This window comes from Sebastes fasciatus, chromosome 1 (genome assembly GCF_043250625.1).
Source record: "Sebastes fasciatus isolate fSebFas1 chromosome 1, fSebFas1.pri, whole genome shotgun sequence".
Lineage (NCBI taxonomy): Eukaryota > Metazoa > Chordata > Actinopteri > Perciformes > Sebastidae > Sebastes > Sebastes fasciatus.
Window position 1 is genome coordinate 12,918,904 of NC_133795.1, and position 27,009 is coordinate 12,945,912.

Sequence of the window (27,009 nt, forward strand, 5' to 3'; positions counted from 1 at the left end):
TGATCGCTTCATGTTTATTGTTGTCTTTACAGGACAGAGAACACAGGCTCCTCAACCATACATACGGTACATTTACACACTAGTGAGGGTCAGTTTGGACGAGGGGCTGGAGTGTAACAGCAGGGAGCAGTCTCTCTGCTGACCTCATGGTGGCACTAGAGCAGAGATGACCAGCTGACCTGTCAAAATACTTTACAACACACTTAAAAACAGACGAGAAGACAAATACTACAAACAGAATCAGTGCAAAATGGCTGCTGTAATAGTGACCCCGACGCAAGACTATATCTCACTGTAGAGATGGACATCCTTCCAACTAAATACCAAAACGTATCCATCTCAAAGCTTAAAGGTTTTATTTCTGAGCCTACCCAAACCTTGCAGGTCAATCACAACAATGGAAAAAGAAACTAAATGAATCATGGAGGGCACCATATAAAGTCAACCGGACTAGTCATAACTTCTTAGATGTAAACTCTGGAGTTCAGTAGAAGTGTACAGCTTTAATTAGAGGCTCCACTTCCATGAAACCTAACCTCCACTTTTGTGCAATATATTACCTTTTGCATTCAATAAAATACCTTTTGTATCCTACAGTAGTAGTTTCTATAGTGTTTTCAGGGATTCCCCTGAAGCCCATGATGGGGTCTCCCAACAAAATGAGGAATAACTTAATAACTCTCGCCTTTTTCCCTTCGTAGTTACAGAGTCAATCCACAAATAGGGTTTATGTGAATTGAAAGTATAATGAGCACTTCTGTGCAGCAACACCTATCTGTATCTGAACAGAAAGTGCATCATAGGATATTAGATTTCCCCATGTCAACCTCACCACTCTGATAAGAAAATGTCTACATTAAAGGTGAATCACTGTTTGGATTAAAAGACAGCCAAGTGACGAGCACTGTTTTAGCAACTTATACATTATCATGTATAAAATGTGACATGGCATTAGCAGATTTAATTAAATATTTAAATAAAAAGAAGAGGGACAGAGAACATCAAATTAAAATATATGGCACAGGACTGGTGAACAAACTGAACAAAGTCAAACTAATAAATGTGCCATAATCTGTAAAATGTTTTTAGTGTGGCTCAATTCAGCTCCAGTCATAAGTTATTGTCTGTCATAGTGTCCGTTTCAGCAGCAAACACGACCTTGATGAGGGAAAGTGTTGACCAACGCCCTCTACTGGTCGCATCACAACCACAAAATCTTAATTCATATCTCCATTTTTTTGCAAAATTATCACAAATCCATTTTCCCCCAGTAGCTACTGTTACCAGCAGCGTAGGGTTTGGATGTACAGCAGCTGACATACAAACTATAACATTCACTTATTAAAAATCATTGTAAGAAAATTCTGCTGGGCTGCAACTGCACAGCGAAAAAATCAATAAAACACTGACGCAAATCAAATCGAAGAGGAACTTCTGCCTATAAATTGCAGCCTGGCGTGAATTATTTATAAAATCTGTATGAAGAATTCAAGCCCGTCTCTCCTTCGGTTGGATCGCTACCATCAAAGGGCATCTTCATCACTTTCCCTCCTCCCGACTTCCACATCCCAACCCTCACAGATATCAGTTTGGAGCACCAGTTTACACATGAGCAGCAGCCGTGTCACTAAAAGGCATAATAAATTAGACACACATTTCAACATAAACATGGTGATCAATCCTCAGTCCTGGCCCCGCCTCCGGCTCACTGAGACATGATTCTGCATAGTAGTACTCTAAACATAGTGTAACGTTATTAGATTCAAACCTACCAGGGTGATACACATACAGGACAAAAGACGACGATGATATGGGGTTAAAATTACAGCTCATTTGTATATACTTGACATATGAAATGTCAAGAAACATCTTTATGTGCACTTTTAGCTCATAGTTGACAGGAATGGTTCCACCACGTCCGCGGTGACCATCAGCCTCCTCTGTGTAGTGCATATATAAAACTATGTTCAGGGCCAGTGTCTGATCTCCTGCAGCAGGCAGATATCTGAGCAGCCCTGTCAGGCGTAGCAGACTAGAGACACAAAGGGTGACACCTTGTAGAAACTCTGAGCTGACTCCTGTATTCTGCTGAACCTCGGAGACGGCCCGCGGGAGAGGGAGGAGTGGAGGAACTCGATAAACAGATTCACTAATAACCATGACAGAAGAGGACCAGAGGAGAGAAACAGACTTATTGTTGACGTGTCCCCTTCCATTCTTGGGTTCTCCTGTTTTACACAAAGTCTGTTTTATCCGCATCTTTGCCCTCTGGTGCTACAACAGCGCGGGGCTCCTAGGACTCGGCCTCAATTCTGTGAGCTGAAAAGACAAAATACGTGTAATTTCAACATGGATGCAGGCTGTTACAGTAGTAGTGTGCAGCTATATTATAACAACAATGGGTTTTAGTTAAAGAGGCTGTCCTACTAACATTGCTTGGGTATCCGTAGCGACTCGATGTCTGCAGAGATGACTTGGTGCATGACACCTCTGAACTGGTACAGTAACTTGAGACTCTTCTCCTCTCCTACACAGGGGTCGTAGAAGCCTGGTAACCCCGCCTGCACACAGATGAACAATGCATATGCATGCATGCAGATTTGTGGATAATCAAATGAGCACACTGACATGTAAGTAAACACACACACACACACACACTCACCTTAGAGGCCTCGGTGAGGATGAGTTTGGAGTCCTTGACCAGGCACTGCAGAGGCACAGTGACGTCGATGACCTTTGCTTTCTCCTGCTTCTGGCTGGTGTCTGACACAAACTTTCCATACCAGGCATTCAGGATGATCAGACCTAGACAGTAACATACAGTGTTTAGTGTTTTCATTAGCGGGCATGGCAAGCTGTTTTAACATTTAATCGAACCACACTCCCTACCTGTAATTACATTTAAGATATCCATATTAGCATTTCTCCCCTAGTCGAAACTGTATTCTCACTACTCCGAATGGTAATTAAAGATCCACAATAACATTCTTACTAGTAGAAATTGTATTTCAAGATATCTATAACTTTGATTGTACTGGTGAATACTAAATGTAAGTTATCTTTAAATCCTCAAAAATTATAAGAGGCTGTTTTGACATTTAAGAGCAAGACTGGATATGTATTACAGATATCTGTAATTCTTCCTACTTACACTAGCTAACACCAACATTTCAGATATCCACAGTGACATTTTTCTAACCACAATTGTCATTTTAGATATCCACGTCATTCTTCGTAGGACAGATTACGTCGCTTTTGCCATTGATGTGTATTGGGCTTTCTATTTCAGATGTTCACAATTGCATTTTTGATATCCAGAGAGAATATTCTGGATATCTGCAATAGATTTCTTAATTGGAAGAACTCCCATTTCAGATATCTACAATCTAATTGTTACTAGTCATAACTGAAGTGAGTCATTTTGGCACTTCATTATCTTTTTGGATGTCCAGAAAAGATATCCACAATACATTTGTGGATATCTGCAATTGCACCGTTTCTAGTCATAATTCTAATTGTAAATATCTGAAATTGCATTTTTACTAGTTTAAACGCCAATTGTAGATATCCGTAATGATATTTGTACTAGTCACAATGTATTTTGGATGTTCAAAATTACATTATGGATATCTGGAATGTTTTTTCATTTTGGATATCTGAAATTAAAATGATGACTAGTAACAATTAGATTGTAGATATCTGAAATAGGAGCTTTTACTAGTAAGATGTCTATTGCAGATATCCAGAATGATCATTGTAGAGATGAGAAAAATGCAATTGTGCAACATCATTGGCAAAAGTGACGTCAGAAAGATGTTGTGGATATCTAACATGACAGCTGTGGATTGGAAGACTGTCATTGTGGAGATCTGAAATATTCATTTTGACAAGTTAGACTTGTTAAAACGGCTTGCCACAGTATGGGTGTGTATATATAAATTAGATATAAACCAGACGCTCAGTTTAAAACAGAGAGCAGTACAAGCGGATTGGAATAATGCACAGGATGTGACAGACATGAGGAGTACACAATTATGTGTTATTGTGTGAATAACACATACTTCTTGGACAGAGCTTCCAGAAGGTGCTGTGAACACACCACATCATAGAGTGACTCTTCAAATAATCACATGCACCCTCTACACAAATATAACAGGAAATCCATTAGCACACTGAAAATTATAGTCTTGATTTACGCCTGTGTACTCTCTGGTGTTCTGTGCACAGACTTACAAGCTTAACCTATGTAAACACTGCAGCGCGGAGATGGGCTGCATCATCCGAACTCGCTTCACAGCGGTAGGTGAACTTAGAAAAACAGCTACAGTATATCACACAGCTAACGCAACCACGAGAAATGTGTTTGAATTACACATTTGGAGTTTTACCAAGTTTTTGGCTGCAAACTTAAAAAAAAAGGTTCTCAGTTTTTCACCCTAGTGTATCATCTGTGTGTGTCTGTATGTGTGTGTGTGTGTTCCCTCACCCATCTTGGATTCTTCCCCTTCTATGATTCTCCTCACAGACTCCTGCATCAGCAGAACCTGCAGAGGAGCCGAGGGAGAAAGAGGAGGAGGAGGAGGAGGAGGAGGAGGAGGAGGAGGAGGAGGAGGAGGAGGAGGAGGAGGAGGAGGAGGACGACGAAATAGAATAGGATAGAAGAGTTTCAGACGAGATGAGGAGAACTGAACCTAGAAACAATGATCAATGATCCCCCCCCCCCTCCGCCACACACACAACGAATAACTGTGTGTTTGCATGTGAAGACTCACAGCAGACTCTGCCTCGTGCTTCTTCTTGGCGATGTCTGTGGCCGAGCTCTTCCTCTGCAGCTCCAGATCTCTGAGAAGCACAAAGCAGACATCAACAATCACCCACTGGGATTCACTGTTGAGGCTCTCTGTGATGACAGCGCCAGTGTGGAAGAAACCCTCCCCGGTAGTATTAACGACACCCATAATCAAAAAAGTTGCATCTCTGCCCAACTGTGTAGTTCCCTTCAGCTGATGGACATTAAGTTTCATAATCAAACTAAATTATGTTAATAGCTTAAGGTGCAGTTCGCAGAATTTGGTACACTGTTAAAGTTTGTGTCAGAGGTTATGAGGACGGGAGATGTACTGACTGCTCTTTCTGTGCATGTGTATAGGGGATGATGATCAGTCTGTGGATGGCCATGTAGAGCAGCACGGGTCCCACGGTGGCGTAGAAGACAGCACTGGGCAGCAGCTGATCCGTTAGGTGGACTGGAAACAGGTATGTCTGACTGGCACGCGACAACCTGCACGGCAACACACACAAACACACACACACATTAGAGAACGATGCAGGGAGATAAGGACCCACGAGAGGATGAGATCATATTTTGGGGTTGGCCAGTACTTGATCTTGAGTGTGACTCCCTGAGGGACCCCGATGCTGACAGTGGCTGACAGGACACTGTGTCGGCTGATCTTCCTCTCTGCTCCATATTCCACCACGGTACCGAACCAGCCTGTCCTGGAGAGGGAGGAACACGAAGATGAACATGAGAGACCAGGAGAGTTACTGTAGGCAGCTACTAAAGGCAATAACACGGGCAGAGTAGGACAGAGCCGGTACAACCAGAGATTCAAATGCTAAAATGTGAAGCTCAGGCCTGTTCAATTAATTTTTTAAAAGGGCCAGATTTGGAAAAACAGTGAAGTGGCAAGGGGTCGGACATTTATATTTCTTATCTGGTCTGCAAAGCTAGCAATTTAAATGTGAAAACAATACACATTTTTAATCTTAGATTATTGTTTTAATAAACACAATGTTGCATTTAACATCTTTTTTTATTCAGTTTCTCTTAATTTCCATCTTCTTAAACAACCTTTTTAACAAAATAAGTATTTCTGTGTTAACAAGACATAACTAATGATTGGGCTAATTAGCCTAATCTTCTAATAATCAAACATGTAAACACCCATAAACTTTGTGTTATGTTAGCAGATTATTTAAATAAATACACAATGATATTGCTTTTAACAGTCCGTAAAAGCGTCAATAGCGTGAGTGGTAAAGTTGATGACGGGAATAAACTCTCTTATTAGAAGAAAATATTATTTTTTAAATTCATTTTTCAGATTTATAAATGATCAAAGGGCCAGTTTGAGGTTGTTAAAGAGCCGGATTTGGTCCACAGGCCTCCATACACAGCTAATGTTGTATATTTTCTGTCTTCTATTGTTAAATTTAATTTAAAATTCATGTCTGTATTTATGAATGTTTTATATGTTTATGAATGTTTAATTCTTTTTATATTTTCTTACTATATTGTATAACTGCTTTTTATCTCCTGCGGCTGTTTTAATGCTACTTGTGTCCTGTCATTGTCTTTTATTTTCCTAACTCTGGAAAGCACTTTGTGTTTCTTTTTTGAAAATTTGCTCTATAAATAACATAATATTGATAGAAATTACAAACTACAAAATTTGAAGTGCAGTCCCAAGTTAATGAAATCAGTCATTTGCAGGTCACATAATTAAATGGTTTATATATTGTAGGATGTTTGATATGTAAGGCCATAAAGCTTAACTTCTCATGTTTTGTTCACTAATGATCACAAAACAATATATTTTTGATCTTGACATTACTAGGATTTGAAAAGACAAACTACTTTCTTGTAATTATGAAGTATTCACAATGTTAAAACAAAGCTTGTTATATCACAATCATTTCTTGTAATAACAAGAAAATTAAATTAAAAAACACTTTAAATCCTTCTAGTCACTTAAAGAATAATTTAATACCAGGCAGAAAAGCAGCATTTTCAGCTGGTGTTAAGTTGCTTTGACGAGGAAATTCTATCAACCAATCAATATATTATAATTTTATTTTTGCATTGTCATGTTTTTGCACATTGCCTGCCTGGTAAATCATTTGATTTACAGAAAATAAGTCCTTTGAGACACGATGGGCAGACAGACGTACTTCACAGAGCCTTTCACTTTGGTCTGGTCCTCATCCTGGAACTTGAACTGGTAGCTCATCATCAGGTAGGAGTGAGGCACACCCAGCTGGAGGACGTAGTAATACAGGATGCATATTAGTAGTGAAACATTAGTCAAATTTCAGTTAAATTACAAACTGTATTCACCATATTGCCAGCAGGTAGCTGTGTACTGTATATGTCTGCCTACCTATATGCTTATGTGTGTGTGTGTACCTGCAGAGCTAGAGTAAAGTGGCTGCTCTTTGTGTCTCGGACCAGGCTGGTGGTCATGGCGCTGTTGGGCCCCCAGCGCCACTGCAGGTAACCCATGGTGTTCTGGTCCAGGTGGCGCGCCGTCATCAAAGAACAGCTTGGCCGCAAACCTCGAGGAGAAAACTGCAAACCGCACTGGGCTGTCAGGAAACTGGACAGAGGGGACATAAAAGAGAGGACATTAAAGAGAACGGCGTACATACGTTAATACAGTAGTCCCCTATATCAAACAATCAGGCCTTACCACCGTGAAGTGATGTTGCGAAACACCTTTAACCCAACGAGAGGTCCGAGTATGTCTCCTGCACCCAACTCCACCTGCAGAGATGAATGCACATGTAATTGCTGACAGGCAAAGTCTGTGCCAAATTTACTACAACAATCTTTATTATCCCATCCTAACATTTAACACATGCACTTTGTAGTTTGTGTGTATGTGTGTGTACCTCTCCCCAGCCCTTGGCTGACGTAACCCTCCGTACGGTCATGTTAATGTTTCCCCCTCCGTTCCCATTGTGCGTAGAGAGCGAACCAGACAGCACTGCCGTGTCAGAGTTCGTCAAAGGAGCCTGAAGAAAGACAGGAAAGTTGCGCCTGATAAAACAGAGAATACTACAGCAACCCTGGCTTAGGTAATGCGAAGTGAGTGTGCGTTTTGTTGTACCTCTATGGACTGGGAAATATGCATCTTGTTGATTTCAATATGAGGAAATCCTCCTCCTGGCATCTCTTCAAAGTCCTCATCATAGCGGTCAAACAGGTCCGTTGCATCCACACCCACGCTGATGGTGCCCTGAATAATGAGGGAGTAGGAAGGGGGAGAGACTGACAGAATTAATTAAGAGAGAAGAGAAAGGGTGAGGGACATAATGTAATGAATGTGAAAACCATCCACAGTCAAAATCGATTCGTGTTACACAATGTATTTAGTAATATCTGCATAAAAGTGGCGTCCCACACAAGAAACACAGTGAAAGTAGTGAAGTTGAAGGATGAATGTGGTGCAGTTTTGACTGAGAAAACCTTGGGGTTAGTTCTTTGCTGCAGTCTCCGCTCTTCTCTTTCTCTCTGCAGCCTTTCGTACTCCTCTCGGATTTCTGCTGGAGTTCTCTTCCTCTCCACCACCTACACAGCATCACCACCATAAGGTATCGGCAATGAAGATATGTTAATGTAAAGTATGTATAATGTAGCAGAAAAACACCCTCAAGTCTAAGACTAAGAAAAAGTTTATGTTAGAAAGAATACGTACCTCCCAGCCTTCCACCTCCAACCCTTTCTTCCCAAAGAGGTCATAGATGGCTCTGGAGTGAGCATCACTGAGCACTGAGGGGAAAGAGGGCATATTACGGATCAATTTATGTAGGTGTTTTGAGTTTTTGTCTCGATTTTTTGTTTTGTGCTTTAAATGGCATTTTTGGCAATAAAACGTTGAACTAAATGATTTAAATTCCAATTGCTGTATACCTGCGAGCCTGCTTACCTTCATATGCCTGGTGCACCTGGGTGAAAAGCTGTTCAGCCTGGCTTTTCAGCTCTGGGTCTCGATGTTTGTCAGGATGGTAGAGCATGCACAGCCTGCGATATGACGCCTTTAGCTCCTCCAATGTAGCCTGTGGCAAGAGAGAGAGGACAGGTCTCACTCCTGAGTAGGGCTGCAACTAACAATTATTTTCATTTCATCTGCCAAATACTTTGTTGATTGTTCTGTAAAATGCCAGAAAAGTTGAAGTCTTCAAATTGATATTTTTTTTTACCAATCATTATATAAGACACATTATATATAGACTCCTTCAGCGACAGGCTGCTCCACCCAAAGTGTGTGAAGGAGCGCTATTGCAGGTCCTTCCTTCCTGCAGCTGTCAGACTTCACAACCAGCACTGCTCCCAGTAGACCACATACACACCAAAAAACTGACAAGAACTGCACTTTACTGTACACCAACTGTCTATCACTACTACTCAGGTGTAACTCATACTGTGCAATATCATTTTCCACTTGTGCAATTTTGTTAATAGTCTGTTTATTGTCAATACTGTATGTACTGCTCCTATTTTTATACTTCCTTCTATTTAAATGGTTCATATTTTGATACACTTTGTTTAGCTCTTCTTTTTTTTTTTACTGTGTTAGCTGATGCATCTTGTTTTTGCACTATCCCCTTTGCTGCTGTACACTGCACATTTCCCCACTGTGGAACTAATAAAGGAATATCTTATTTTATTTTATCTTATCTTAACCAGAAAAACATTTCCTACAGAAACATGCAGGAAAAAAGGTAGAAAGTAGTATCTCAAGTTAAGTACATATATAACAACATGTTGAAGTTCTGCAAATGAGTAGGCTAGCTTTAATACTTAAGTAGCCTACATTTTGGTAATTAAATAATAATGATTAAATATAATATTAATAATTTACTTGATGAAGTATTTTTTTTTACATGGTAACCTATTGCTACTTTTGCAGATCTGAGTTACTTCTTCCATCACTGCAACAAAGCTGGATTAACAATAAGGCAAAGCAAACTGGGCAACTAATAAAGGAATATCTTATCTTATCTTAAAGTAGGAAATCTTCACATTTTAAGAGGCAGCAATTTTGTTGCATCTTTGCTTATTTATTATCACAATTATTGAAGCATCCTATTTTTTTTTTTAAAGAAATTGCAAACAGCTACCAGTACACTGACATTAAACAAGGAATTTAAGTGTAACAACGTACTTCCTGTAAGGCAAAGGTGTCTGCCACAATTACTACCTTAATGTTAACTAAGGTCCTTCCTTCCTGCAGCTGTCAGACTCCACAACCAGCACTGGAACCCAAGTAGACCACTTACACACCAAAAACTGACAATAACCTGATATTTTCAGGTGGAATTTCATTCATTCATTCTCACTGTCCAATATCATTTTCCACTTGTGCAATTGTGTTAATAGTCTGTTTATTGTCAATACTGTATATACTGCTCCTATTTTTATACTTCCTTCTATTTAAATGGTTCATATTTTGTTACACTTTGTTTAGCTCTTTTTTGTACTATGTTAGCTGATGCATCTTGTTTTTTGCACTATCCCCTTTGCTGCTGTACACTGCAACTAATAAAGAAATATCTTATCTTATCTTATCTTAAAGTAGGAAATCTTCACATTTGAGAGGCAGCAATTTTTGTTGCATCTTTGCTTATTTATTATCACAATGGTTGAAGCATCCTATTTTTTAAGAAACAGCTACAAGTACACTGACATTAAAACAAGGAATTTAAGTGTGACAACATGCATCCTGTTAGGCTTATGGTGTCTGCCAACATTACTACCTTAATGTTACCTAACCTTATCCAATTGAAACACCAAGCATTAAGTCCTACAGTCAGGCCTCTCTCTAGTTTATAGAGAACTGAGATTTAAGAAGGTGCACACCGATTCAGACATATTATTTTTTGCAAAACACCCACTTCAAAGTGCAAAACACTGCATGCATTCAAGTAAAGTAGATGCAGAAATATGATGCTTTTCATGCATTGTTTCTGCAGCATCAACCTCCACAGGGATGATGGTGCTCATGAAGGAGGATGGAGGATGATGCACCGACTGCAGACTACAGGTTTCTCAATGAAAATCTACCCGGCTAAAAGGTCCCGTCACCATTCGGCGTCACTGCACAAACTGAATAAACCCCGTACCTCTTTCCTGACGTTGAGTAGAGAGTAGTAGTCCTGGTTATCAGACTCAAAATCATCATCTAAGGACGCCATGTTTGCCTTTTGCTATAGTCCCGCCCACCGCTCCAGTGTTCTGCACGCTGATTGGCTAGTCACATGAGAAGGGCGGAAGTAGTTCTTGAAGCTGATTGGCTAGTCACATGAGGAGGGCGGAAGTAGTTATGTCGTCCTCTGCTGGTTGTGTTTTGAGTTTTTTGAGCACAGCGCCAAAAAAAGATTTAATAACTCCACCATAGCCCCATACAAGAAGAAAGTGGAGTGTCTTTTCGTTGTAGAAGGTATTGTATTTGTCAGTGTGTGTATTCCCTTTCTTTGTCCTCTGACAGCCACCGTTGAGCTAGCTGTCGTCTAGGTAACGAACATTCTCAATGCTGATTAGTGATGGGAATTCCGGCTCTTTTTAGTGATCCAGATCATTTGGCTCAGCTCACCAAGAAGAGCCGGCTCTTTCGGCTCCCAAACGGCTCTTCGTTTTTACCACTTCTGCCTTTTTATAATTCAGCCAAATTTAGCTTTAGCTGTTTTGACCTATGATTAGTATGTGTGCACATATATCACTTAAATTATTCAATATAATTATAATATTTCCAGAATACCATAATTTTACATGCTGCTTCGTTTCCGACTGTCACTCATCTTGTCTGCTGTTCGCGCACTGCACTCCTCTCTTTCTTTCTCTCCTCCTCTCCCTCCTGCTCTGTACCTGTAGACAGTCAGAGCACTGCACACCTCCGCCCCTCCCTGCTTGATGGTATGATCCTTGTCTGTCATCACCTGATTGGTCGCACGGACGTCATTAACACAACATTCAGTCACAGTCAGTGCATGGAGTGCCCGTGGCATGGAGAAAATCGTCCTGTCATTCTGCTTTGAATTAATAAAAAAAAAAAAAAAAAAACGACTCTTAGACGGGAGCCGGCTCTCATCGTTCACTTAAAAGAGCCGACTCGTTCGCGAACGACACATCACTAATGCTGATATGCTGAACAACCTTCATTTATAACACAGCTGTTTAGCTACACTAAACTTCTATCCTAGCTTTTATTTTTAGCTTGTTTTTATTTTCTAATCTTTAATGTTTTAATGTTTTTATAACTGTTTAAATTATGTCTTAATGTTCTTTTGCACTTTGTCGCAATGTTCTTGAATGTTTATGTAAAGCACTTTGAATTGCCCTGTTGTTGAAATGTGCTATACAAATAAAGCTGTCTTGCCTTGTCTTGCCTTGCCTTGCCTTGCCTTGCCTTGCCTTGCAAAAAATACTTCATCAAGTAAATTATTATTATTATATTTAATTATTATTATTTAATTACCAAAATGTAGGCTACTTAAGTATTTAAACTACTCATTTGCAGAACTTCAACATGTTGTTATATATGTACTTTACTTGAGGTACTACTTTCTACCTTTTTTCCGGCATGTTTCTCTGTAGGAAATGTTTTTCTGGTTAAGATAAGATATTTCTTTATTAGTCCCACAGTGGGGAAATTTGCAGTGTACAGCAGCAAAGGGGATAGTGCAAAAAACAAGATGCATCAGCTAACACTGTAAAAAAAAAGAGCTAAACAAAGTGTAACAAAATATGAACCATTTAAATAGAAGGAAGTATAAAAATAGGAGCAGTATATACAGTATTGACAATAAACAGACTATTAACAAAATTGCACAAGTGGAAAATGATATTGCACAGTGAGAATGAAATTAAATGGGATTATTATTACTGATGCATCAACATAAGCATTTTAATGTTGGCAGTCATATAGTTAGCATTTTTTTTGGATGCAATTTACAGTATTGTCTTGTTATGAATAAAATCAACTTCAGAGCTAGAATGAGTTACAGCACAGAATATTTGCTGTAGACCAGTTTATTAGACCATTCTTAAAGGTTTCTGAATTCGGGCTGTGTATTTCTCTGTATATTGAGCGTTTTGATACTTTCACAGTATTTATAAAAGCACTTAAACCTGCTTTATAATATAAAAGCCATGAAAATGTCACTTTTTACAGTATGGGACCTTTAAGGTACAGTTGCCTTAGAATTATTCAAGTAAATGTGCTTACTTTCCACCACCACACCACTACTCAAAGAGTTTAGTTCTACATTTGTGATCATATATATTGTAGTTTGTATATTGTAGTTTCTAATCTTGTCTCTGCCAGCATTGAAGGCTACAGCTTTGTTTACATGAAATGACAATTGTCTTGCATGTTTGTTTGTTTGGCATGCATCATCATTCCTCCCATCAGACAAAGACACACCGTTTTGTGGATTTAAATTAAATAGATCTTTGTTTTTTTTTGCTAGGATGTTCCTCATTGTCATTCATCAAGCTTACAGCACATAATATTTGCTGTACACCAGTTTATTAGACCATTCTTAATTGGCAAGGTACAGTTGCCTTAAAATTATAAGTACTCAAGTAAATGTACTTACTTTCCACCACCACACCACAACACAAAGAGTTTAGTTCTATATTTGTGTTCATATATGTTATACAGTAGTTTCTAATCGTGTCTCTGCCAGCATTGTATGCTACAGCTTTGTTTATATGACAATTGTCTTGCACGTTTGTGCATCATTCCTTGCATCAGACAAAAGACACACCGTTTTGTGGGTTTAAATTAAATCGATCTTTGTTTTTTTTTTGCTAGGATGTTCCTCATTGTCATTCATCATGCTTGAACTCTGTCGATGCCAAGAGCCTTGTGTGCCTGCCTCTGCACTCCGAGGCTATATGCGCAGAGCATATACGTACACTGAAGACGAACCATTCAAAAGCTTAGTTTTCCGTGAAGCGTGTCTACGGAGAGGATTGTCTCTGTCAAACACAAGGCTTTGGTGCAAAGGCGATATTCTACCCCGAGGCAACAGAGTGACAGTGTGGGTTTGAAACAAACGCATAATGGTCCCGGTTGAACCCCCTACTACTATTTAGAGGAGGAATAGCCGAGGATGAAACGGTGGAATTATAAACATCACCATCAGTGAGAATATTGTGACAGGCTCGTTAAAGAAAAAAACTTTCCTGCTATATAGAGACAAAAATACGCAACAAGAGGAGGTTTTTCATTTCATCCTATATAAGTTTTCACCTGACCTATACCATCACTTCAACTCAATAACACGACTCAAAGAGAGCAGGTATAGTGAGTGAGTGCGCACAGCCTGTGTGTGTGTGTATAGGCGCGTGTGGAGCTGTCCTTTCAGCACCACCAGCTTCAACACCACGAAGCCAATGACCGCAACTAGAAACACACTACACTGTAAAAGAAAACATTTTTACAGCTTTTTTCAATAAATTTAAATTTTTTTTTTTACTGTATTTCAAAATGACAGAATTTTTTTTTTAAATTACATGTTTCATTTGTGATTTATATGTAAATGGTCTTAGATTTACAGTATTTTTTTTGTAATCACAATCGTAATTATCTGTATTTAAGCTTTTCTTGATCATTTTTAAAGATAATTATTCTGTTTTTTAGAGGTTTACGACTCTATTTTAACAATTCATTTATGTTAGAAGAACATGGAATCCTAAAAATATTTCTTGTAAAAATACAGATTTTCTTTGCAAAACTTCTGAGAGTTAATGTAAATTTGGGCTTTTGAAATGTAAAATTACATGTTTCATTTGTGATTTATATGTAAATGGTCTTAGATTTACGGTGTATGACTATTCTAACAATACATATATTTTAAAAGTAAAATATTTATTGTAAAATTACAGTAAAAAAAAGGCTAATTATATAAAGATAATTACTGTTTTTTGTTTTTTTTTACAGTTTATTTATGTTAATTAACGGACAGTATTTTTCCGTTTTTTAACAGACATTTTCTGGCGCCCCTGCTGCCGGAAAATTTCCGTTATTTTACACTTTTTTTTTTACAGTGTACTACTTCCTCATAACATTGCACCTTGAACTTTGACCTTCTCTCCATGTATCCCCAGCACAGAGGATTGTGGGTCAGCATAGCCAGAAAAGCATGCTGGCTTGCATACAATGCAAAATGTGACCGGGTGTAGTAGGACATCCTGGTATTTTTTGGCATACTGCATTTGACATATTACGTATTTGGGCATACTAAATCTTTTTCTGGCATACTAAATAGTAGGGTAGTATGAGTATTGGAACACACAGTACGTACTAAAGGCACAATGTTATGCATACTGCATGCAACACTACACAGCTGCAGTACGTACTAAAAGTAAAAAGAAAAAGTATGCGATTTGGAACGCACCCTAGATCCCGCATCAAAGTCTTTTGCTGCGTTCCAAATCGCATACTTTTTCGTTTTACTTTAGTACGTACTGCAGCTGCCCTTATAAAGTAGGTACTGTTGCATGCAGTATGCATACAATTGGGACATACAACTTTATACTTCATCATAACATTGCACAAACCTTGCTCATATATTCACTGCTCAGAGCAATGCGACCGGCTGTGTGCTCCACTACTCATACTACCACACTATTTCGTATGCCAGAAAAGATTTGGTATATCATAGTATGTCAAATGCAGTATTTTTTCTGGCTATTCTGACCCACAATCCTCTGCACAGCAGATATATATGAGCAAGAGGGTGAAAGTTCAAGGTGCAATGTTATGACAAAGTAGGTTGTCCCAATTGTGTGCATACTGCATGCAACAGTAGTATGTACTTTGTATTGGCAGCTGCAGTACGTACTAAAAGTAAAAAGAAAAAGTATGCGATTTGGAACGCAGCCTTTGTCATTTAGATTCAAGAGGGGTTTCAATTAGCCTTTAGTACTGTAATATTACAAGAAATATTTTACTTTTAACATATATTTATTGTTAGATAGTCATACACCGTAAATCTAAGACCATATAAATCACAAATGAAACATGTCATTTTACGTTGCAAAAGCCCAAATTTACATTAACTCTCAGAAGTTTTGCAAAAAAAATCTGTATTTTTACAAGAAATATTTTTAGAAATCCTTTTCTTCTAACATAAATTAATTGTATAGAGTCATAAACATCTAAAAAACAGAATAATTATCTTTAAAAATGATCAAGAAAAGCTTAAATACAGATAATTACGATTGTGATTACAAAAAAAATACTGTAAATCTAAGACCATTTACATATAAATCACAAATGAAACATGTAATTTAAAAAAAAAAATGCTGTCATTTTGAAATACAGACAAAAAATGTAAAATTTCTTGAAAAAAACTTTTTTTTTTACAGTGTACGTACTAAAGGCACAATTTTATGCATACTGCATGCAACACTACACAGCTGCAGTACTTACTAAAAGCAAAAAGAAAAAGTATGCGATTTGGAACGCACCCTAGATCCCGCATCAAAGTCTTTTGCTACGTTCCAAATCGCATACTTTTTCTTTTTACTTTTAGTACATACTGCAGCTGCGTAGTGTTGCATGCAGTACCCATAACATTGTGCCTTTAGTACGTACTGTGCGTTCCAATACCCATACTACCCTACTATTTAGCATGCCAGAAAAAGATTTAGTATGTCCCAATACATAATATGTCAAATGCAGTATGCCAAAAATACCAGGATGTCCTACACTGTAAAAAAACAAGAATATGCGATTTGCGATTTGGAACGCAGCCTTTGTCATTTAGATTCAGGAGGGGGTTCATAATTTATGGCGAGACTACGACCTTAACATCGCCTTTTTTTGTCAACACTCCGGCTGGATTTTGCATGTGCAGAAATGGATGGAGCGCGGCGCGTTTTGGATGTGTGCGTAATGTTGGAAAAAAGGTGTGTGTGTGTGTGTGAGAGAGAAGACGATGATGAGCATGATGATGATGCTGTGGGAGGCTGTCAAGGTGTCCTCGAATACAGACGTCGTTCAGTGACGTGAGAGAGAGAGAGAGAGAGAGAGAGAGAGAGAGAGAGAGAAAGAGAGAGAGAGAGAGAGTGCGCGTAAACGCCAAAAGGTGGGCGGTGCCAAACGGGAACAAACGGAAGGATGGAGAGTTCCGCGAGTCACCATCACGGATCCCCGGTGTCACTCCTCACCTCGTGGACCAATAGCATCTCTGAACGAGGCAGGCTCGCCCCCCCCCCCCCTCTTCATCCTCAGCCCCGCCCCCCTCCTTGAGCTGTCCTCTCTGTGCACGCGCGTGGTCCTCCCCCCCCCCCCCCCACCTCTCCATCCTCTCCTCCTCTCTACATCCCCTCCCACCCCCCCCCCCCTCTCCACCACCACCACCACCTCCACCACCACTAGGTCGAGTCGAGGAGGAGGAGGAGGAGGAAGAGGAGGAGGAGGAGGAGGGATGAGGCGCGCGGCGGAGGGGAAATGGCTGCCGAAAACAAGCCGGAAGGTAAGAAGAGAAATAAGGGGTTTTTATATTATTTGGAGATGGCAGAGTCCTGGTTCAAGACGAGGCAGATGAAGGGATGGAGGCATAGAAAAGAGAGGAGAGAGGGCTTTCCCTTTTCTTCTTCTTCTAGCCCCGTCCTGGAAAACACACGGACGCTGGTGCTGGTGCTGAACCAGCGACTGTGTGTGTTGGAGGAGAGAGAGCACGGTTAACCGACAGGACAGGCAAAATAAATAACGATGAAGGAGAGTTGTCCCGTCGGTAAGGAGGCTCTGAGTGTGAGGGGTTAGTTTTTCCACCGTCCGATGCTTTGCCAGCGTTTCCCCCCCGCCTGAGCAGCTGGTTTATGAGTGCTTTTGAAAGCGTTTAGCATAAAAGGGGATGGGGATGAGAGTGGTGGTTCATGCTGAAGGAATTCAGATGCTTTCTGTGCCTCTGGGTGTGTGTGTGTGTGTGTGTGTGTGTTTATGTGTCTCTCTTTAAGCCTTAAAATACATTTTCCTTTCACTGACATGCACCTCCCCAGACCATCTGTGCATTTTATTTAGTCATAACCTAAATGTTAGTGTGTGTTTATGTTTGTGTCCATTTGATGTGTTGCTAAGGCATTGAAGGTGAGAATCTGGCTGCATTTAGGGAGAGGGGGGGTGGTTGGGGGGGGAGGTGGTGTGTATATGTGTGTCAGTTTTAGGTCATGTATGAATTAAATTTTTTTAATTTACTCCCTCGGCTAAACTCTCGGGGGTCATCATTGTCACACACACACACAGCCACCATTTCATTCATTCCGGCCGTTATTCATTCTTTCATGAATTATTTAAGAGATGACCACAATCACCATGGCGATAATATCTCCCATCTCAACTCATAGGTTAATGAAATCTTTATTTCTTACTCAGTAAGTGTTTGACATTTGTTTATAAACACCCCCCCCCCCTCCTGGTTTCAATCCGCTCTTAAGTATTGCTTTCCTTGCCCATACTGACATCACACATTCCCAGTCAAGCCAATAAATGTGTTGTTATGGACGACAACGCAGTTCCTCCGCAACTTAAAGAGCTAAACTGACACACCGCACTGACGACATCGCATTTTATTACCAGACTATTCTGATGTCTTCCTCAGCAAAGTGATACTGAAAATAACAGGAGGAGGCTTTAACCCTGTCTCCACTAGGGAGCGATGCTGAGAAAGATTTCTTTAAACGGGCAGTTTTTTGGGGGATAACTTGAGCTACACAAGTAGTATCATACACTTGAGAAAGCGCACATGTCCAGGTGTGCAGCAGATAAAGTTAGACACGCATACATAAGAGCGTGCAGGCGAGCACGCAGAGTGCAGCCAGAGGCAAAGGGAAGGCCGTGGGTTGAGAGTCCCGTTGCGTGAAAAGACTGTAGATGAGACAGATGGCCCATGGGCAGATCAGCAGGCACTGAACCACATAAATATAAAACCATCCCCCTGCCCATACTGCACTGTACCTACACACACAACCACACATCCACAGTATGATGGGTTTTTTGTCAGCTGCCCCCTCTGTGTTACGTGTAGAGACGATGTAATAATTTACGAGCCTCAGCCCCGTGCTGAATGGAAGCCAAATGAATCGCAGGGGCGACGAAGGCAGGATCTCTCTCCATCCACTGGCAGATGTGCGTGGCGCTGATCAGCAGCAGAGAGTACACCAGTGGGCATGAGAACAACATCCACCATATAGCCTGGAAGACCATCTCCCTCTGCGCTGGTTGGTCTACTTTGTATCATAGCAACAGTGGTCAGGGAAACAGAGAAATGATGAGAGAGAAGAGAAACTAAAGCTGGGTACAAGTTAGTCACACACATGGAGGCAGTGTATCTACTGTGGCCAATCGATCAGGGGACACAATGGAGGCAAGTTAGTGGATCAAAAAATGGATCAGCCCACATGCAGATCACTTGGAGTTTTGTTTTCTGGGCTTTAGAGGAGGGAGAATGACGTGAGGTGCCAGGGAAACCAAAACCTGGAGCGTCTCCTAAATATGTTGTCTCTTTCTCCCCTCTTTTGTAGGACTGAAGAAGATAAGAAATCCAGAGCGAATGGTCAGGATTGCCGTTGGTTACACCGGACACACCCCTCCCAAGAGTGACGACACTGACGCCAACAGTAAGAGACACACAAACACTCTCTTCACACTGTTTGGGCGTGCGTGCGCCAACATTTGTCTGTGGCACAGGGTGACTCTGGGAGCAAGTATAAAAGCCTTCTGGCAGAATGATGTGATGCGGGAACTGACTGAGGTCTCCTTCTCATCTGCTCTGTAACGGATCACACTTACACACACACACACACTCACACGTACACAAAACAAACACACACTGTGTCTCTGTGCTGAGATGTCATTCCAATTCAGCTCTGTTACACATCATGTTTATTCATGCATGCCAGTACAGTATTAGCGGGCACACACACACACACACACACATACACGCACACACACACACACATTATTGCACATAGAGAAGGCACGGCTTACTTTGGCTATCAGGAGTTTATTGTCACACCTAATCTGTACACATGCATTATGTATCTATAATCCTCAATGGGCCTGGTTAAACTACAAGTGAGATGGAGTGTGTAATCTGGGGTCGCCGCATGGTCGTGTACGACTGTGTCCCGGGCATGTGTGTGTGTGATTGCTGCGGTGTGTTAGAGGGACTATAAAGGCAATGATTGCTTTGATTGGTTATTGATTTCTGAGGACATGACGCAGATGCATGTCTCTGCTTCTGCTGTGTGTGTGTGTGTGTGTGTGTGTGTGTGTGTGTGTGTGTTAGGGGGACAAATTGGAGGAAAATAAACAGATGTGAGGAGGAGCAGACAGACATGCTGCTTAGCGAAGTGGTGGTGGGGGTTATTATGGGTATAGCAGAGGAAGATACCCCCTCTATAAACCCCTTTCTCTTTTCAAAAGGAGCAGTTGGCATCAAACGTAGGGGCGTAAGAAAATATCAATACACATGAGTATCGCATTATTATGTGTTGTGATATTGTATTGAGTTACACTAAATTTTGGCGAGGAAAAGCACACCCACTCGATGATAATCCCATGCAGTTTTGAGAAGAAAACACCTTGCAGTTTTTTGGCATTCAGTAGGATACAAATGTGTTATTTTTTCTTATTCTAAAATGTTGTGTTTCTGGTGTGTTCTTTATACTATGACAATTTTTCCTAAAATTACATTTTAAAAAATCTCAATATATCGCCTTGCTTACAGTATCGCAATATATCGCAATATATTATATCATTACCCCTGTATCGTGATACGTATTGTATAGGGCTGTGTATTGGCAGGAATCTGGCGATACTATACGTATCCCAATACAGGAGTAACGATTCAATATATTGCAATTTTTTTCAAATCTAATTTTAGGAAAACTGTCACTATAAAAAGTCACTATATGAAGTCATACCCAATTTATGCAATTTTAAGACTGTTCAGGGACCCCAGTATACAGAGATATTCAAATACACCATTTTAGAATAGGCAAAAATAACTCATTTATACTGCATTAAAAAAACAGCATGGTTTTTGCCCAAAACTGTATGTGACCATCATAAAGTGGGCATGTCTGTAAAGGGGAGACTCGTGGGTATCCATAGAACCCATTTTCATTCACATATATTGAGGTCAGAGGTCAAGGAACCCCTTTGAAAATGGCAATGCCAATTTTTCCTCGCCAAAATTTAGCGTAAGTTTGGAACATTATTTAGCCTCCTTCCCGAGATGCAAGTATGACATGGTTGGTACCAATGGATTCCTTAGGTTTTCTAGTTTCATATGATGCCAGTAACCTTCACTCTAGCTTTAAAACTGAGTCCGCTACAACCTCCGAAAGACAGAACAGTGGCAGTTTTAATTAAACAGTTTTAATTAAAAATCGATACAGCGTTTTGGAGAATCGATACAGTATCACAAAACATAATATCGCGATACTCATGTGTATCGATATTTTCTTACACCCCTAGTATCGTATTGCCAGATTCTTGCCAATACACAGCCGTACTCATACCTGCATCAAATCCTCTTATTTTGAGGGATGAGAGTAAACAAGACTGTCATGAAATAGCAAATAAAGAATTAAGAGAAAAACAATAGAATAGAACAGAGAGTTCTGTTTGGGATGGCTGTTTAATATGAGCTGAGACTTCCCGAGCCTATCCCTGTCTCCTATCTGTTCTCACGTCCCAGCTGGAGGATTACTGGAGGAAAAGTTTATCAGCAGAATGATAAAATTAGCATGCACGCCCATCTCTCTATCCCTCCCCCCCCTCCACCCCTCCGCCCCCTGCTCTCCCTCTTTCTCTCGTCTCTCCCTCCCTCTTCCTGCACTCTCGCTCATCCCATGCTATGCTCCCCCCTTTTCTTCTCCCTGCCCCGGCCCTCCCTCCCATCCCTCTATCTAGCTGCTGTGCAATGAGCCTTTCTTTCTGTCACATTAATTTCATCCCGAAAAGGGGGGAAAATGTGAAAATTTCCCCTGACGCCTCCTAATATCAGTAGGGGGAGAGTTAAGAGTTGCATTTGGAGCGTTTTTCTCTCTCTTTACTGGGGAGAGTTTTATAATTAACTGACAGGCATCTCACAAGGGCATTGGCTTGTTTCTGTGTTAAATATGGAGATGACAGTTTTATGAGGTAAAATATTCATCAGTCGGAGGCCGCTCTTCTGTGTGATTCCAGTCTAAATTATGGCATCTGATAGGCGACCAAAACGATGTTTCACTTTGGTCGATCATTTTCACTTTTTAGCTCGTATACCTCTATATGACTTAACGAGCCAGCAGCTCCACATTAGCATTCAGGCTCTGTCACTTGGACTCTTTTTACTAGATTAGCGAGTGAGTGAGTGATCTATGTACAGCCAGAAATGTGTGGCGTACTGCTGAGGGACTCACATGAAGCAATGCAGGTATTGAAACTGCTTTATTATTTCAAATATAAATGTGAACAGCACTGGATTTACATATTTAGATGTGTTTTCCCATGGTCCCAGGCTGGTTCGTGCTCCTGGATAGCCAGAAACAGAAGAGAAGTTTTTTGCCCCATGTCACACCACAGTATAGCTCCACCGAGAGCCATTCGGAACAGATGGAAAAGACGATTGCGACAGTACCCAGGCTGAATTTTTTAAAACAGGGACGCATTCGCTGGTTCAGGATTGTTAGAAATACAAGATACAACCCTTTGGGGTGTAAAAGCTCATCAGCATTCAACAAATCTGCAAAGTTGGTCTTCCATTCCTCGTCAGCGGGGAGAGTGAATGTGAGGATAGGTTAAGATGACGGCCGTGTCCGTGAAGGTGTGCTTTGAAAGGGATTTTCGGTACCAAGGTCACTGGTAAAAAACGCCACTCGGGGACAAATACTGTGATGTCTGCGCTTTGATCGGCAGGCGCTGTGTGTGTATGTGTTTGCGTGTGTGCGCGGGTGTTTGTGCGTGCGCCCCGTACGCATGTGCGACGGGCTTGTTTGATGTGGTGGTTCTGGTACATTTCAAAGGCGAGGCTCTGATGAGAATTCTTCAGAACAGCAGGGGGAGGGGAGGGGGTTATAGCCAGGAGGGGTGGGGTCTAAACGCTGATTGGCATTCATAGCAGAGAGACTGGAGTGCTGCTAAAAAAGAAATTAGGCTTTAACTAAGCTGCACCATTCAGCTGTTTAACTAAGCTGCTGCACCGTTCAGCTGTTTGAAATTTTGTCTTCTCAGGCCTTCTATTAATAAATGCATAATTGATTAGGGGGGAGCATACGTGCCTGAACACACTTCCTACTGACACAAACACACACACATGCTCAGACGTGAGCACACACACATGGACCCCACTCCTGTCCTGCTACAGTACTTTTCTCTCTTTGTGTTACCTCGTTCCATCGCTTGTCCTTGCAACATTCTTACTTTCTAAATCTTCTCTCTCTCTCTCTCTCTCTCTCTCCCTCTAAGTTGCTTTTTTCTTCATTAACTGTCTCTCTCTGGCTCATTGTCTCCCTGCCTCTCTCTGTCTCCCGCTCTGACCCTCCCACCCCACCTATCTCTCTTTTTCTCTCGCTCTGTCGTCTGCCCTCAGGTAGAGTATAATTCCTATCTTCCCAGGGGAGTCATGAATGGACGCCCTCTACTCAAATGCTTATCAATAACCTTTGAGTGCTTGCTCTCTTTGACTTCTGAGCGGCACACCCGTTGGGCACACACTCACAAACAGGCACACACACACACACACACACACACACACACACACACCAGGGGCTCTATCTTTGTGTGGACGCTATGCGCCGGTGAAGTAGTACTTTCCTGAGGCGCGGTGGGATTTTTTTTTTTTCTCACCTGCATCTATTCAGTATTTTGGTGATTCTCCGAGCTCCGCAGTGGGAGGAGAGGCGCAGTAGGGGCACTTTCACTGGTAATACAGCAGCACCATGTCGTTTTGGTAGTGGTTCACAGGGCTGGGCCTAATATATTGATATTATATCGATATTGCAATGAGACTAGATATCGTCTTGGATTTTGGATATCGTAATATGGCATAATTGTTGTCTTTTCCTGGTTTTACAGGCTGCATTACAATTAAGTGATGTAATTTTCTGAACTTACCAGACTGATCTAGCTGTTCTATTATTTGCCTTTACCCATTCTATCCACATTAATGATGATTATTTATAAAAACCTCATTATGTAAATATTTTGTAAAAACACCAATGATCAACCGTACAATATCGTTGCAATATTGATATCGAGGTATTTGGTAAAAAATATTGTGATATTTAATTTTCTCCACATCACCCAGCCCTAGTGGGACTCTCATAGGTCTCTCCAAAATTACAAAAAACGCTATTATTCATGTTTTGTTGCCTGTTTTGCTGCATTACACTGAAAAAAACAACATATTTTTGTCAATTAAAGGATAAGGTGCAGTATATTTTTTGTCATTGTCAATGTCAACAAATCCCATGAAAAACCAACAATGTGTTAGTCATCTCTCAGTACTGAAATACTTCTTTGTCCTGTCTGTGGCTTTAATCTTTAAATACGGTTCACAAATTGATTGTTAAGGTCAAAGGTCCTGTGTGTAGGATCTGGCGATATCTAGCGATTAGGCACGGAGACTGCAACCAACTGAAGCCTCTCCTGTGTGCTAAGCATGTTGGAGAGCTATGGTGGCCAAGACGAAAACATGATTGCCCCTCTCTAGAGCCGTTTGTTATAAGAGCAGAGTGCGTAGAGTGTGTGTGTACGTGGGAAGTGAGTGGTGAAGCACGGGAGAGAGAGCGGCGGCGACGGGAGCGAGTAACGTTATCGACTCCCGCCCAAGCAGGAAACGTTAACAGAGTTTGGTTTGTCCATTTTGGGCTACTGTAGAAACATGGCGGACTCCGTGGAGAGGGTGCCCGCTCCCTATGTAGATATAAACGGCTCATTCTAAGGTAATGAAAACACAACGATTGTTATTTTCAGGTGATTATACAGTAAAGAAAACATACTTATTGATATTGTAATCCATTTCTTCCAATAGATCCCCTAATTGTTATACACTGGTTCTTTAAAAACAATAGTAAGTAGTGCATTTATTGGGGACTATTTTCCGCCGTGGATTTGTTGCTCTAGTGATGTGATTCTCAAAGTCCGGGGACCCCCAGGAGTCTGTGATACTCTGCCAGGGGGTCCGTGAAAAGTTTTCAAATTATCGTAATGTCTATTTTTTTTAAAGTAGTTCTATGAATAGTATTTTCATTTTTCTAATCAAACAAAACTATAACTCTTAGAATCTCCAAATACATTGAATATGTCTATTGTCTTTTTAATACATTTCTCTGGTGTTGTTCACATAACTAAGACTATAGTTAAAAATGATTCCAGGGGACATACATTAGGGGGTCCCCAGTTTATTCTCTATCTTTTAAGGGATCTTTGGTTGAAAAAAGATTGCGAACATCTGCTCTAGTGAGTATTTACAGCAGCAGGATGGTGGTTTGTAGGATTTACTCAAAATAAACTGCTGTACCCATGTTCATTGTAATGGAGGAAAAAGGCACCCAGTGCAACGGTGTGGCTCACTGATGTGAAAAACTAACAGTTTTTGGACAACAATAGAGGTTTATGGCAGAGAGAGGAGTAAGCTGCATTAGGCTTTGGCTACACAGGGAATACTTCTTTGGATCAATCATTGTTGATTTTGGTCTTTTTATGGGATTTGTTGATTAAAAAAAAAAAATTGAATATCACCAGACTTCATTTGAGGCAATAATGCAGAGGATGTAAAGGTTACTGACTGATTTTTACCGACTTACGTTACCTCACCTGTGATTAGCGTTTGGATCATTATGATTCTAAATAGCTCCCAGGAATCTCAGTATTGTCCAGAAACATGATTTATTTAAACTTCAAACTAAACATCACCGGCCTGTAGCAACATTTGGGCTGCTATATATTTGCACTTGTGACTCTCCAGCTCCCGTACAAGAATATTAGTTTCCTCTCAGGAGGAGCTAGTCTGAGTCTCTACTCCATTACCAAACCGTCTGTACAACACTGTGGGGAGAGTGTTGCTTTTAAAGGGGATAAGAGATGCCCATGTGATTGGCCATGATTGTTACAAACCCCAAATGCACTGATAATGTATGATAATGGATTCTTCTTAATCCAAATCTGTTTCCGGGTGGGCCCCAGGTGCTCTGTATACCTCCACCTGCTATCCAAAAACGCTGTAAGTGCGCTGCCACTCCCTCTGCGCTGTTAACTATTGTTTTTACCATGTGCATTGATAGCCAAAGGACGAGTAAGGTCATCAACCTTTCTCGTGAATCACACATAATTGAAGAAGATATAATAAGACACACTTACATAAAGATGACGTGGAAATATTAAACATAGTTTTGGTGCAATTTTATTGGCTTTATCCCATTTCATTCAATAGGAATAAATGAATAACTGGGCCAAACAAAGTATAAGCCTGACATCTCTTCACTGCAAATACTCAGCTGTATTTCTGATGAATCAGAAAATACCAGAAAGTTATCACAAATCAAGTTCTGGATGGACCAAAATGAATTAGCTCGTGTCCTTCATCGGCCTGAACAAATCAATGTGCAAATTCTCTTACTTAAGGTCACATCAGCCATTAAAAATGCTACACAATAAAAGTGTGTATAAAGATGATTTTATTCATCCAGATCCCCGAGATGCTGCTTTTTGGTATTCTCCTCACACAATGTGTCTGTGTCTGATGAGAAATCTCTCTCCTCTTCCTACTCATCCCTCATTTATCTTCCTTTATCTTCACCCCCTCTCCGCCCTCGCCTCCCCTTCCGCTCCAGATGAGCCGGGCCAGTTGAAGATCTACCTTCCTAAGAAGCTGCTAGAGTGTCTACCCAAATGTTCCTCTCTGCCCAAGGAGCGCCATCGCTGGAACACCAACGAGGTGAGACACACTCAAGAGGGAAATATCCGTGGCAGTGAAATGAACTCAGTGTTTTTTCTTGCTGGTGACTCATCTCTAGCTAATGTCACATTGAGAGATGAAGAGGAGGTAAACAAACACAATGGCAGCTTTTCATTATGGGACCCTAAAACTGTGACACAAGGAAATAAAAAAAAAAAAACAGTGACCCAAGCTTAAAGCCAAAAAGTCCCACTGCCTATACATCCCATTTGGTGTGTTGCTGTCTATTTCGCTTTGTAATCCAAACAACTCTGGGTTAAG

At 40.7% G+C, this 27,009-nt stretch overlaps 2 protein-coding genes across 6 annotated transcripts in view; one reads left to right on the top strand and one right to left on the bottom strand.

The window, feature by feature from the left end:
* dnajc11b (DnaJ (Hsp40) homolog, subfamily C, member 11b) lies at nt 1-11,224 on the bottom strand. Its single transcript, XM_074629733.1, has 16 exons — nt 10,909-11,224; nt 8,712-8,841; nt 8,481-8,554; nt 8,252-8,353; nt 7,893-8,021; nt 7,675-7,797; nt 7,473-7,546; nt 7,190-7,379; nt 6,955-7,040; nt 5,383-5,499; nt 5,126-5,281; nt 4,773-4,842; nt 4,487-4,544; nt 2,663-2,805; nt 2,432-2,561; nt 1-2,319 (listed from the first exon to the last, which is right to left on the bottom strand). The coding sequence occupies exons 1-16, from the start codon at nt 10,978-10,980 to the stop codon at nt 2,294-2,296; spliced, it is 1,680 nt and encodes a 559-aa protein (XP_074485834.1). The 5' UTR covers nt 10,981-11,224; the 3' UTR covers nt 1-2,293.
* A 5,896-nt stretch (nt 11,225-17,120) lies between these two features.
* LOC141764541 (calmodulin-binding transcription activator 1-like) overlaps nt 17,121-27,009 on the top strand; it is a 68,697-nt gene continuing 58,808 nt past the window's right edge. For 4 of the 5 annotated variants that reach the window (XM_074629857.1, XM_074629843.1, XM_074629865.1 and 1 more), the window contains exons 1-3: nt 17,121-17,274; nt 19,322-19,417; nt 26,624-26,727. In XM_074629857.1, coding sequence (XP_074485958.1) covers nt 17,250-17,274; nt 19,322-19,417; nt 26,624-26,727 — 225 coding nt within the window. In that variant the 5' untranslated portion in view covers nt 17,121-17,249. The remainder of the gene's footprint in view (nt 17,275-19,321; nt 19,418-26,623; nt 26,728-27,009) is intronic. The other variant, XM_074629872.1, reaches the window with a different exon arrangement.